Below are 13,528 nucleotides of genomic sequence, written 5' to 3' on the forward strand. Positions count from 1 at the left end.
CCCCCGCTCATGCTCACTCTTGCTCTCTCTTAAATAAATAAAAATCTTAAAAAGAAAAGAAGAAGAAGAATCCAAAGTTCTATTCAGAACATGCCCTAAAAAATGTTAACTCTCTAGTTGGGGACACTTTTAAAAGAATCCACTCTGCCCACTTAGTCTAGTGAGGGATAGTCGTCATTTTTTTGTATTATGCCATTTAACATCAGGAACTAAACCAGAAGCATTATGACTCAAGAAGTGACAAAAAGGTCAGGAGTAGTGATGATGGCCATTTATAAGTCAAATATGAGAGTAAAAAGCACGTACATGAGAGAGATTGGCAACACAGAAAGAGAATGGATGCACAGAGATGACCTGAAGGAGACTAGGAGATCCATAAAAGCAAAGTCCCTAGGTTTTTAATGTGGTCTCAGTTCCAATGTCCCTACTGCCCAACAATACTGATTTTGTTCCTTGGTCTTTATTTTTTTAAGCCAACTTAAGTAAATCTGTGTTCCTTGAGCCCTAACTAAAACATAATAAGCCTAAAAATTTTTAAATATAATCTGGCAGGAATCTGGCTTAGGTGTAAAAAAAAAAAAAAAACAAAAAACCCATAACATTAGCATGCCTAGGTTGAAGCAATATTACTTCTTGGAATGTTCCTTCTATCTATCTATCTCCCACCCTCCCACCCACCCCTTCCCCCTCCCTCCCTCCTTCCTTCCTTCCCCTCCTTCCCTTCCTTCCTTCCTTAAGAGACAGAGAGAGTAGGTGTGCGGGAGTCAAGGTGGGGAGAGGGGCAGAAGGAGAGGGAGAGAATCTCAAGCAGGCTCCACACCTAGCACGGAGCCTGACATGGGGCCGATCCCAGAACCCTGAAGTCATGACCCTAGCTGAAATCAAGTCAGATGCCTAACCGACAGAGCCACCCAGGTGCCCCCTTTCTAACTATTTCTGTAAAGAAGACCAAAGTAATAATGAAGTGACTTGCTTTATGAAATTATTTCAAATTAGTTAAAAATACAAATATCTTAACAAATAACTTTAGATTGGTCTGTGGAATCTAAAAATAATTAAGTGCACCACTGGTTGCTTGTGGGGAAAAAAAAAAACTAAAGAAAATAACTATAGTGGAAATTCAGTGCTTCCAACCTTCCAACTATACATAAAAACCTGAAGCAAATGCTTTTCTGATGAGAAATATAATGTAGCATGCCTGATGAAAAGAGTTCTGGAGATGGATGGTGATAATAGCACAGCATCATCATGAATATATTTAATACAACTGAAGTATACACTTAATAATGTTAAAGATGGTGAAGTTTATATGTAGTTTACAATAAAAAAAAAAATATATAGCTTGCCACTGCCTAACCTACCAGACTACTGTTATGTATCCTGCAAAGCAGTTTCAGCTACTAGCAGAAATTTGAGTGTACTTTCCCCACCCCAGCTACCAAAATACCTTGAATATCTCGTCCTAAAACTTCCACATAGTTCTGATCTTTTAAGACTTCCTGGTCATCTTCTTCCAAATCATATTCTGGCTTTTTTATAATTTTTTTTGTGTTGACCAAAAGCTGAGCTCGTTCCTTTTTTAATTTAGCTCCTATAAGAACATCCAAAGAATTAGAACAGGTATAAATTCTTTCCAAACATTACATTTAAATAAGTAACAAACTGTAATACTTATATTGTCATTATTTAAAATCTGGAAAAAAATTCAGTGTTTTCTCTTTGATGAATGTATGTACCACTCTTCACCACAGTTTATATAATTTAAGGAAAAACCTTGAAAGTTTATTATTTTGGGGGGTCACATTTTAATTACAATGGGTAGTTATCACTTACCCCTAATATTAAGTATTTCATATCAGATAAAGCTTTATTATTTTTAATTTTCAAAAGTTTGAATGGAATAAACTACAAAAGTAGTTTTTATTTAGTCTTACTAGATCAAATACTTTGTGCTCTATTTTTAAAATAGAAGGTTAAAATATTTTAAAAAAGTGAGATAATCCATAACCATCACATAAGCATCTCTTCAATTGTATAATCACTCAGTACCTCCTTCTCTATCAAGAATGTGATTAAGGACATCATCATCTCCCACAAACTGAACCTCCAGCATCTTGTCTTCCTTTAATTCCAGTTTACTCATCATTGCCAACCTAAACAAAAGCAATAAAGCACTCAAGAGTGATGAAAAATTCATTTCAACAACCAAATAAATTAAACATTCACATAATACATGTATTTATATTACATTTTAAAGAGTCTCAAGTATGAAAAATATATTATGCATTATCGTATTAATATTATGCTTTTGATAAAAGGTAAATTAACTCTTTATCTGAAAAATGGAAAGGACAGGAAGTGGTGTCTGAGAGTTGGAAAAAGCCAAATTCAATCAAGGCAACTAAAATATAATAATGGGAAAGCAATTCTTCCTATAAAGAAAGCCTTAACCAATCTACAGAATGATTAACAGTACCAGAAAGGAAGTGTTTAATACATGAGAGTTTAGAGAAGGGGCAGACAAGCAAAGAATAATGGTTTGGTAGACTTTAGTGTCTATTCACTAGAAACAGTCCATTGGGGGAAGTCCATGCATTTCACCGGTATACCAAACCTGGATCAAATAATCCTCAAGTACCTCCCTTTACTATTATTCCATGTTTACCAAACAACTTTACAGTTAGAAAATGGCTTTCTGGGTATCCTGGTATCTAAACAGTAAACATGCAACTTTCCAATACTTTATAGTCAGTTCTTCACTGAACAGACTTCAGAATTTGGCAAAAACTTGATCAACTCTCCCTACTCTGAAAAAATTTCATTTCAGAACTTGTAATACCAATGGCCTGAAACTAAATAATGATGATCCCAACTGGCTCCCAGCTAATCAGTTTACCCAAAAAATGAATTTTTTCTCTCCTCTCTCTCTCCTAAAATCCTATTTTTGTTTTTTCTATCAATAACAGGAACTACGGACTACGTCACTCATAAGTCAGTTATTTGCATGCAGATAACTTACTAAATGCTGTCAAGTTTCCTTTTGTAACTAGCACACTTTTTTTTTTTAAGTTTATTTATTGGGGCGCCTGGGTGGCTCAGTTGTTAAGCGTCTGCCTTCGGCTCAGGTCATGATCCCAGGGTCCTGGGATCGAGCCCCGCATCAGGCTCCCTGCTCCGCAGGAAGCCTGCTTCTCCTTCTCTCACTCCCCCTGCTTGTGTTCCCTCTCTCGCTGTCTCTCTCTCTGTCAAATAAATAAATAAAATCTTTAAAAAAAAAAAAAAGTTTATTTATTTATAATCTCTATACCCAACGTTGGGTTGAACTCACAACCAAGAGTCGTATGCTCTACCAACTGAGCCAGCCAGGCACCTCCCTCACACTTTAAAAAAAAAAAAAAAATGACAGCTTTACTTTTTTTTAAGTTTTATTTATTTAAGTAATCTCTACACCCAACGTAGGGCTCAAACTCACGACCTCGAGATTAAGAGTCATACACTCTTCCAACTGAGCCAGCCAGGTGCCCCCGAAACTAGCACACTTAAATGACTTGTCTTTTTTTTTTTTTTTTTTTAAAGATTTTATTTATTTATTTGAGAGAGAGAGAGAGAGCACATGAGAGGGGGGAGGGTCAGAGGGAGAAGCAGACTCCCTGCTGAGCAGGGAGCCCGATGCAGGACTCAATCCCGGGACTCCAGGATCATGACCTGAGCCGAAGGCAGTCGCTTAACCAACTGAGCCACCCAGGCGCCCAAATGACTTGTCTTTATTTTCATTTACCTTTAAAAGTACTACACATTCTGCAGCTGGAAAATTCAGGTAGAGTCACCTACAATTATAAAAAGAACTTGGTCAAGGTCAGCTAATAGGATATGAAAGCAACCAAAGAAGTTCACGAGTTTTAATAAAGAAGACGAGTAGATAAATGCAGTTTTTACAAAGTTATTATGATGCCACAGTAAAGGACAAAACAACCATCAGTATTTTGGCCAGGAAGTACTAGAGACTGAGAAGATCTGGACTGCGGGGGCAAGTGGCTGGAATGAGGAGGCCAACATTTGAGCACTTACCATATGCTGGACACAGTTTTGAATATTCTATACGTATTTTCATTTAACCCTCATAACAACTCTATTACGGCCTATGTTTTGTGTATAAAGATAATACTTCATCTATAATTTATATAACCATTGCCAGCAACATATCCTTTTGGGCCATCTTTCTAGTCATGATACTGCTTTCAATAATGGGGAATTTGGATGTATTAGAGAAAAAGTTTAATGCATCTACATGATATTTGTATATAATAAAGAAACTTATGATTTCTTAACCAACTGAGCCACCCAGGCGCCCGAAACTTATGATTTCTTTATATCTGTATAAAATAAAAGTTTTTCTGAGGGGCTGTTTGTCAGGCACTCTATTAGGTACTTTCATGCATAGTAGATCATTAAATCCTCAGATTCTCTGAGGTAGTAAAAATATATAATTCCCCAATAAACAGATGAGTAAACTGAGATTAACTATTAAATTACTCATCCAGATTTATACAACTAGAAAGTGTGTTAGGGCTAAAACCCAAGTCTGACTGATTCCAAAGTCCCTAATCATTCTATTACACACTTCTCCTGCCATTAAATACAAATTTGTTATCCTTTCTTTTCTTTAAAAAAAAAAGATTTACTTATTTATTTTAGAGAGTGAGAGATAAAGAGTGAGGGGAGGGGCAGAAGGAGAGGGAGAGAGAGAGAATCTCCACTAGACTCCCCAATGAGTGCAGAACTGGATATGGGCTAGATCCCGCAATCCGGAGACCAGGACCTGAGCCAAAACCAAGAGTCGGACACTTAACCTACTAGCCACCCAGGCACCCCAAATCTGTTATCCTAAATGCTTGTTCTGACCTCTGGATACTATTCATAATATATCTAATCATTTTCCCACCTGCCAGTTCAAACATCCAAAGATTTCTATATTTCCAGTTCCTCTATGTTTCCAGTTCATTAAGTTAAACATGCCTAGTTCTATCAATCATACTTTTAAGAGCATGGCCAGATTCAGTCTAATCTATATTGTTTTATTATTTTCTTATTTATTTTTTACTTTTTTTAAAGATTGTATTTATTTATTTGACAGAGAGAGACACAGCGAGCGAGGGAACACAAGCAGGGAGAGTGGGAGAGGGAGAAGCAGGCTTCCTGCGGAGCAGGGAGCCCGATACGGGGCTCGATCCCAGGATCATGACCTGAGCAGAAGGCAGACACTTAATGACTGAGCCACCCAGGCGCCCCTAATCTATACTGTTTTAAAATACAAACAGCTAGGGGCGCCTGGGTGGCTCAGTTGGTTAAGCGACTGCCTTCGGCTTCGGTCATGATCCTGGAGTCCCAAGATCGAGTCCCGCATCAGTCCCGCATCAGTCCCGCATCCGGCCCCCGCGACTCCCTCTGACCCTCCCCCTCTCATGCTCTCTCTCCCTCTCATTCTCTCTCAAATAAATAAATAAAATCTTAAAAAAATAAAATATAAACAGCTATGTTCTACAAAGGATATGAAGTAGTGACAATAAGCAAATGCAATAAAACAAAAAACTAATAATAATAGGCAGTCTGGATCCAGGAAAATAAAAGAAAGCAGAAAATAGGGGCGCCTGGGTGGCTCAGTCGGTTAAGTGACTGCCTTCAGCTCAGGTCATGATCCTGGAGTCGCGGGATCAAGTCCCACATCCGGCTCCCTGCTCAGCAGGGAGTCTGCTTCTCCCTCTGGCCCTTCCCCCTCTCATGTGCGTTCTCTCTCTCTCATTCTCGCTCTCGCAAATAAATAAAATCTTAAAAAAAAAAAAGAAAAGAAAGCAGAAAATACATCAGACAAAGAATCTGGGCTTGGGGCGCCTGGGTGGCTCAGTCGTTAAGTGTCTGCCTTTGGCTCAGGTCATGATCCCAGGGTCCTGAGATTGAGCCCCACATCAGGCTCCCTGCTTGGCAGGAAGCTTGCTTCTCCCTCTCCCAGTCCCCCTGCTTGTGTTCCCTCTCTCGCTCTCTCTTTGTCAAATAAATAAATAAGATCTTTTAAAAAAAAACCAAACAATTTTGGCTCTGAGCTAACCGGCAATCAAAGCGAAAAAGGAGTAAAGCTCAGTTACATGATTCTCATGAGCAAAAGTTCAGTGGTTCCTTCAGGGAAAGATTTTCCAGAAAAATTTAAAAACAGAAATTCCAGACAACTGAATATTGTCCAATTTCCTTAGGGTATTTTACAGAAGAATTGCCTGGACAGAGGCACCCTAACTTAATCTTGTTTGTAGTTGAATACATTTATATGTAATTTCTTTTTCTAGATATTAAGGCATCTTATTACACAGTAGAGAACCACCAAACTGAAGAAACTTCTACAAAGACCTTGAAAGAAACCTTTCCTTCCTTCTCCAACAATTTCTGGAAAACAAAACAAAACACACAAAAAACCACTACTTAACAACCACACAATAAAATGCGAATTTTTAGCGACCATCTACTCTTCAAGGCACTGTCTCTGGGTGCTTATTTTTAAGTGGGACTCCTTTCAAGGAGTTAACAAGGCAGGTAATACAGCAGCACCAAAAGAGTATTAACAGCAACACACCCTCCTTTGAGAGCAAATAAAGGATTGCTACAATTTTTAAAAACATAATCCTTTAAAAAAAAAGGTTAAACACCAATTTTAATATCAGATAAACATGGGTTCTGATCTTAACTCCACACTCATACCTGTGTGACTTCGGACAGAATTGTGATGATTAAATGAGATCATGCGCTTGGCATATGAAAATGCTAATTAAATGTTTCCTATCATCAGCTTCTTTAAGCTTCAACTTAACCACGTAGATCTCATGAAGCTGCAAAGCCTCAATTTTATCAATGCCACCCATTTCCTCTGTCAGAAGACTCTACATCTCCTCTAACAGAAAAGGTGCTCAGTAAATGATGAATGAATATGTGCAGTGCCAATACACAAAGGTGTAGGGCCCGGCTATTTTTCTTCAGATTGCACCTGAACTAGGTCCCCTAGTATAATGGTTTTATTAGGATTTTAGTTCTAAGACGAAAAGTAATGTATCCACATCCTTTTAATTTAAAAAGCTCTACCAGAAGAGCCTGGTTCATCCACGTTTTACAACCAAGCATTGTCCCAGGGTGACTGTTCAGTGAGCAGGATTCATTTGGGGCTTCCAGACAGGGATGACATCTAAGGTTCTCACTGCTGTGGTAGTTCTGGGAAGAAATCTCCTCCTCCTCAGCCCTCACTGTGCCCGCTCCTGTCAGGTCACTCTACACTTTGGTTACAGATTTTCACAGTTTTCTCTTTACAAGCACAAGGCTCTTTAAGCCGAGAAACTGATAGGTTGGTAACGCGTCCCTTGCACAGAAGGCCTATCAGTGCTGGAGAGACCGACCAACGGTGCTTCCAGAGGGAGCCTCTCACCCCAACAAGGATTTATGGACTTTGGCCGGTGCCTCGCGCCGCTTACCAGTTGGCCGCGCTCCGCCAGCCGAGGGTCCTCGGGCCCGCGGGGACCGGGGGCAGCCTGGGGAGGGCACAGAGGGGGGCGCAGCGACCCAGCCCGGGGCGCCGAGGAGAAGCCCTCTCCGAGACGCGGGCCCCAGCTCGGCTGCGGGGCTGGGCGCCACCGGACTCACCTCACAAACCCCTCGCTAAGCGAGAGAGGGAAGCGGGCTGCCGCGTTGTCCCACCACGCACCTCTAGGTCGCCGCCAGGCGCCGCTCCGGCCTCCCCGCGCCTACCGGACGACACCCCGCTGACTGGGAGCCGCAGGGAAGGCGGCGTGGGCCCCAGCAGGAAAGGCCAAATTCCGGTTAAGCACAGCCGGAGAGGGTCGCAGGGTATCAGAGTCCCGTCGGGCAGCCCGGAGGCCGGCTGGGGGATGGGAGGCCTGCCTGCTGCACACCGAATCTCCCGCCCTGCTCAGGGGGCGGAGTCCAGAAAAGCCAATAGAAAGCGGAGTCAGCCGAGAGCGACGTCGCTGCCCGCCAGTCGGTCTCGGGCTGTCGGCCCCGCCCATCAAGAAACCTGAGGAAAACGAATCCCTAAACCCTGAGTTCTGGGCCTTTCCTGTCCTCTTTCCGTTTCCGGGGAAGGGCGAAGGAAGTGTTGGTTACACCTGGGGAAATTTGCAGAAGTGTAGCGGGTGTGTGTTAAGGTAATCTTAAAAGTCTTAATTAGTTTCTCCAGACACCTTCTTTTGAGGAAAAAGATAATGGGAATGAATCTGCGTTTGTGTTTTGTTTTTTTATTTATTTCACAGAGAGCACAAGCAGGGGGAGTGAAAGAGGGAGAAGCAGGCTCCCCGCTAAGCGGGGAGCCCCATGCGGGACTTGATCCCAGGACCCCGAGAGCGTGACCTGAGCCGAAGCAGACGCTTAACTAACTGAGCCACCCAGGCGCCCCTGTGTTTTGCTTTTTAAACTTTATTTCACCTATTTGGGGTGAAAGGTAGGATTCTATACATCTCAAGGGTTTGGAGTAGGGAGAAGGGAGACATTCCTCTCTGGAAACAAGAGAATATGGAAATGGGATCAGACTGCTAAGGGGATGGAGAGATTAAGATAGAATGAATAGATGTACAAAGCTAATGAAGAAAAGGATTGAACCTACTAGGATACAGTATTACCCACTAACAGAATACTATTTCATTTGGATTCATTTATTCAAAACAACACTACAGAATCCCCTGCATACCAGATAATGATAAACCATTGAGTGAGACAAACACGATCTCTGCTGTCACAGTAGATGGTATAGGGGAAGATATTGAACAGACAAGACTGAGAAAAATCCTACCCTATGAGAAGTTCAGCATTTATTGGACCACGTGGCAGAAGTATCTAACTAAAGGACAGAAGTCAGGAACAATTTCCTTGGAGGAAGAGATGTTTTATTAAACTGAGAGTTGAGTAGATTTAAGCCAGGCAAAAAGGGTAAAATTTTCCAGGTGGAAAGCCCAAATCAATATAGCAGGTGCATAAAGGGCCAAGAGGCAAGTGCCAACGTTGGGTCTGTTGTTTTGAGGGCTAGTTTGGCTCTTGGTGCACTAGTCAGAGTTACTAAAAGATCACTCTGGATAAAGGAGGTAAGAGTGGGAGCATAAGGAAGGAAGAGATGGAATCACCATTTTGGAAGATGTTTAGGAAATCCACTTGAGAAAGAGAAATGATGATAGCCTGGATACCTCAATATTCCATTTTGGTTGGCAGAATTTAAGAAAACAAAGGATAAAGGTAATTTTCTCTACACTGGAAATAAAGAATTTGGGGAAGGGTGAGTAGAAAAAAGAAGAGGAACGAACGTAGTCAACAGTTAACAATGAAGTGCTTGAAAAGTTCTTAAAAATGTGAAGATCTAGGAATACTTAATAGATATTTAACTAATATATTATGTTTCTATGATGTAAACTCTTCCATCTCCTCTTCAGATCTACACAAAAGTCCATAGACTCAGAGGCTTTGGTTTGAGTGGTGGGTTTTGATTGTTTTTATGGTATATTTGTGGAAAATAGAGGGAAGGAGCTGGGGGGTCCCATTTCTCTTAGTCTTTTTCTTTGTTCTTTTTTTGTTTTTTGTTTTGAAGATTTATTTATTTGACAGAGAAAGAGAGAGAGAGAACAAGCAGGGGGAGCATCAGGCAGAGGGAGAGGGAGAAGCAGTCTCCCCACAGAGCAGGGCTCTATCCCAGGACTCCAGGATCATGACCTGAGCTGAAGACAGATGCTTAAGCGACCGAGCCACCCAGGCGCCCCTCAGTCTTTTTCTTTGGATAGTTTAATTTATTCAGTTAACTCTGAGCACCTACCTGTATCAGGAACATAGTGCCCAGATATGTCCCTTACCATTAAGGGACTTTTTTTTTTTTTAAGATTTTATTTATTTATTTGACACAGAGAGACAGCGAGTGCAGGAACACAAGCAGGGGGAGTGGGAGAGGGAGAAGCAGGCCTCCCGCGGAGCAGGGAGCCCGATGTGGGGCTCGATGTGGGGCTCGATCCCAGGACCCTGGGATCATGACCTGAGCCGAAGGCAGACGCTTAACGACTGAGCCACCCAGGCGCCCCAGGAACTTAGATTCTTGTTGGGTAGAAAGAATCAGGTAAGTTCATTACAATAAGGTTTAAGTGCAAGGATAGAATTTGCAGAGATCTACTAGGACAATGACCACTTAGTTCAGCTTAGCTAAGCAGAGGAAGGGCAGCAGAGGAAAAGCTTATCCAACTACAGATGACAGAGAATAGGGGTGGAAAAGGGATTTCAGGAAGAGAGTATGGTATTACAAATGGTGTGATAGTACAAAGCAGTTTGGTGTTCATTTAAACCTTAAGTAAAAGTTAAAAATGATAGGAGATGGAATGGGAGGAGTCTGAGGCTAAAGAACAGAATTTATCCTCTGTGATGGAACCACTGAATAATTGTAACCAGGGACTGATGGGTGTTTTATATTAATCACCAATGACGGTAAATTTGAGAGGAGCAGGGGTCTAGTTAGGAAGCTATCAAAGCAGTATGGATATGAAGATGAAGACAGGAGTTTGAACTGTAGTAATAAAACTGGAAAGGAAAGGATGAATTTGAAAAAAAAAAAAAAAAAGGCAAAGTCAGTAGGATTTGGTAACTGGATATAGAGGTAAGGAAGAAGGAAAATATAAGTCCCAGGTTTCTGGCAAGGTTGTCTGGGTATCAGCTCCCCAGTGTGCTGTGAAAGATTACAGATAGAGGGAAAGAGTTTAGCTTGAGGCATCTTGACTTTGAAATCCCTTTGAAAGAGAGACATCAAATTATCCTGCAAACAGTGGATATACGAGTTTGCAATTCATTCAAGAGATCGATAGAGATCCAGGGGTCATCAGTGTAGAGATTAAAGCCAAAGGGAGAAAAAAAGAATTTGCCTTAGGATGATGAATAAAATAAGAAATGAAGTGAGGTACCTCATCTTCTGAGACAGGCAGCAAGTAGATGCGCATAGTTGTAGATATAGTTGTTCTTTGAAGTGGGAGAAAACAGGAAATTAAAACCTTCTAGCATTATGGCCTGCGTTTGATGAAGTAAGAGCTGAGGCTCCTGAGAAAGTGGTACTTAAAGTAATGAAGCTTTGGAACAGAAACTGAAGGGAATGAGAAAGCAAGCAGGCCAAGAAGTAGAAGGACCTCAAAGTGTTGGAGGCTTAAGGTTGGGGCTAGTGAAGTTGTATTGATGCCTACAGTGTTCAGTGAACTGAGTAAGGGAATAGAAAAGGTGGAGTATAGCATTGATATGGACAAGTCATACACACACACACACACACACACTGGATTAATCTCTTATATTGGCATTTACTGTTTTATATATTTCTTTGGGGAAAAAATTGAGTCAGTGGTTCTGGGTGGAAGAGGAAAGCTTAACTATGAATGCAAATGATTGTTACAGGATTAAAGAGAGTTTTCAGTACTGATTGCACATGAAAATTACCTGGGGAGGTGATAAAACTACTACTGCTAGATCCCAATCCCAGACAGCGTGAATGTGGCCTGTGAATGTGGTCATCAGCAATGTCCCAGATGATTTTAACGTGCAACTAGGGTTGAGAACCATCGAGCTAGGGAGAATGAAAATTTTTGTCAAACGTGAAATCACCTAGATGCTATGCATAAAACACATACTTGCTAAGGGTATGATAGGTCTAGAATGGCAGTGGCAAATACCTCAGCAAATAATATCTAGCCAGAGTTTTTAAGATACCAATTTGATTTCAATCCTGCTCAGGAGAAAGCGATTACTTCTATCCGAACACTTAGGAATAAAAGAGAATACAGTAGTGAAATCCTATTTTATCTCCAGGATTTTCTCATACCAGGGATGATGAGGCCTTCATAAGGCACAAAGTAGGGGTGCCTGGGTGGCTCAGTCGTTGGGTGTCTGCCTTCTACTCAGGTCATGATCCCAGGGTCCTGGGATAGAGCCCTGCATCGGGCTATCTGCTCAGCAGGAAGCCTGCTTCTCCCTCTCCCACTCCCCCTGCTTGTGATCCCTCTCTCGCTGTCTCTCTGTCAAAATAAATAATTAAATCTTTAAAAAAAAAATAAGGCACAAATTAGTAATGAAAGATTTGGCAGATTCTCCTTAAAAAATATACACATAATAATTCAAACTCTCAGAAATGAGCCTTAGAATATAATCGTCAATACAGAAAGTTTTGCTGTGTACATAAAGCCATTATTTATAATAGTTGTTAGTAAATTTCTATAGATTTTTTTATTAGATTTTATTTATTTGAGAGAGAGAGAGAGAGCACAAGCTGGGGGGCAGAGGGAGAGGGAGAAGCAGGATCCCCACTGAGCAGGGAGCCCGACGTGGGCCTTGATCCCAGGACCCTGGGACCACAACCCAAGCCAAAGGCAGACGCTCAACCGACTGAGCCACCCAGGTGCCCCAAATTTCTATAGATTTCTTAAAATTCTGATTTTCTTTGAGGAAATGGGGATATTTCCTAATGAATATTGATTGGAGAGAATAAAAAATATTTTTGAATTGCTTTTTAGTTAAATTATACAATGATTCAGAACTTAAGCTTGTATTGGGTAGCATGACCTGGCCATAAAATAATTGTTTTCATTCCTAATGTGTATTAAAAAAGCATTGTTAAAGTGCCAAAAGTGATTGGTCCTTCAAGAGTTATAGAAGTGGGCGCCTGGGTGGCTCAGTTGGTTAAGCGACTGCCTTCGGCTCAGGTCATGATCCTGGAGTCCCTGGATCGAGTCCCGCATCGGGCTCCCTGCTCGGCAGGGAGTCTGCTTCTCCCTCTGACCCTCCCCCCCTCTCATGTGCTCTCATTCTCTCTCTCTCAAATAAATAAATAAAAAAATCTTTAAAAAAAAAAAAAAAGAGTTATAGAAGTGAGCCCCACCCCCCCTTTTTTTAAAGAATTTATTTATTTGACAGAGAGACACAGCGAGAGAGGGAACACAAGCAGGGGGAGTGGGAAAGGGAGAAGCAGGCTTCCCGCGGAGTAGGGAGCCCGATGCGGGGCTCGATCCCAGGACTCTGGGATCATGACTTGAGCCGAAGGCAGATGCTTAATGACTGAGCCACCCTGGCGCCCCAAGCCCCACCCCTTTATGATGTAACATTTGAAGAAAACTAGGGCTTTAAGTTCGGACTATTATCCATCTTATTTGGATTAGGACCCAGGGCCAGATTTAGACCTTTAGAAACCCTAAACACAGACGACTGTATTTGTACCCTCTCCTGTGTTGTTCAAAACAATATTAAATCATAATTATAAGTTAGTCCAACAAAATACTGATTTCCTCCCAAGCTACCTGGCAACATTTTTTTGCAGGGGAGGGATGGGGGTGAGGGCCAGTAAAATATTTTTAAGTTTTCTGAGAGCTTTCTCTGCTTTATTATACTCTAAACCAGGTTTTCTCAACTTAGGTTCCTCATATAAACCACAGAAAGACTATGTTTTTCCTCTTGAGAATGGTACACAATTAAGGATAGTACACAA

At 41.4% G+C, this 13,528-nt stretch overlaps 1 protein-coding gene across 6 annotated transcripts in view; it reads right to left on the reverse strand.

The window, feature by feature from the left end:
* Positions 1 to 11,802, reverse strand: part of ORC2 (origin recognition complex subunit 2) — a 47,019-nt gene extending 35,217 nt beyond the window's left edge. The window contains exons 1-4 of one of the 6 annotated variants that reach the window (XM_036098523.2): positions 11,491 to 11,802; positions 3,779 to 3,827; positions 2,050 to 2,153; positions 1,448 to 1,591 (exon numbers count right to left, since the gene is read on the reverse strand). In XM_036098523.2, coding sequence (XP_035954416.1) covers positions 1,448 to 1,591; positions 2,050 to 2,146 — 241 coding nt within the window. In that variant the 5' untranslated portion in view covers positions 2,147 to 2,153; positions 3,779 to 3,827; positions 11,491 to 11,802. Of the gene's footprint in view, positions 1 to 1,447; positions 1,592 to 2,049; positions 2,154 to 3,778; positions 3,828 to 7,505; positions 7,654 to 7,674; positions 7,975 to 11,490 lie in introns of those variants that run through there. The other 5 variants (XM_036098521.2, XM_036098519.2, XM_036098522.2 and 2 more) reach the window with 5 other exon arrangements.
* Positions 11,803 to 13,528: the final 1,726 nt, after the last annotated feature.

This window comes from Halichoerus grypus, chromosome 4 (genome assembly GCF_964656455.1).
Source record: "Halichoerus grypus chromosome 4, mHalGry1.hap1.1, whole genome shotgun sequence".
Classification (NCBI taxonomy): Eukaryota; Metazoa; Chordata; class Mammalia; order Carnivora; family Phocidae; genus Halichoerus; species Halichoerus grypus.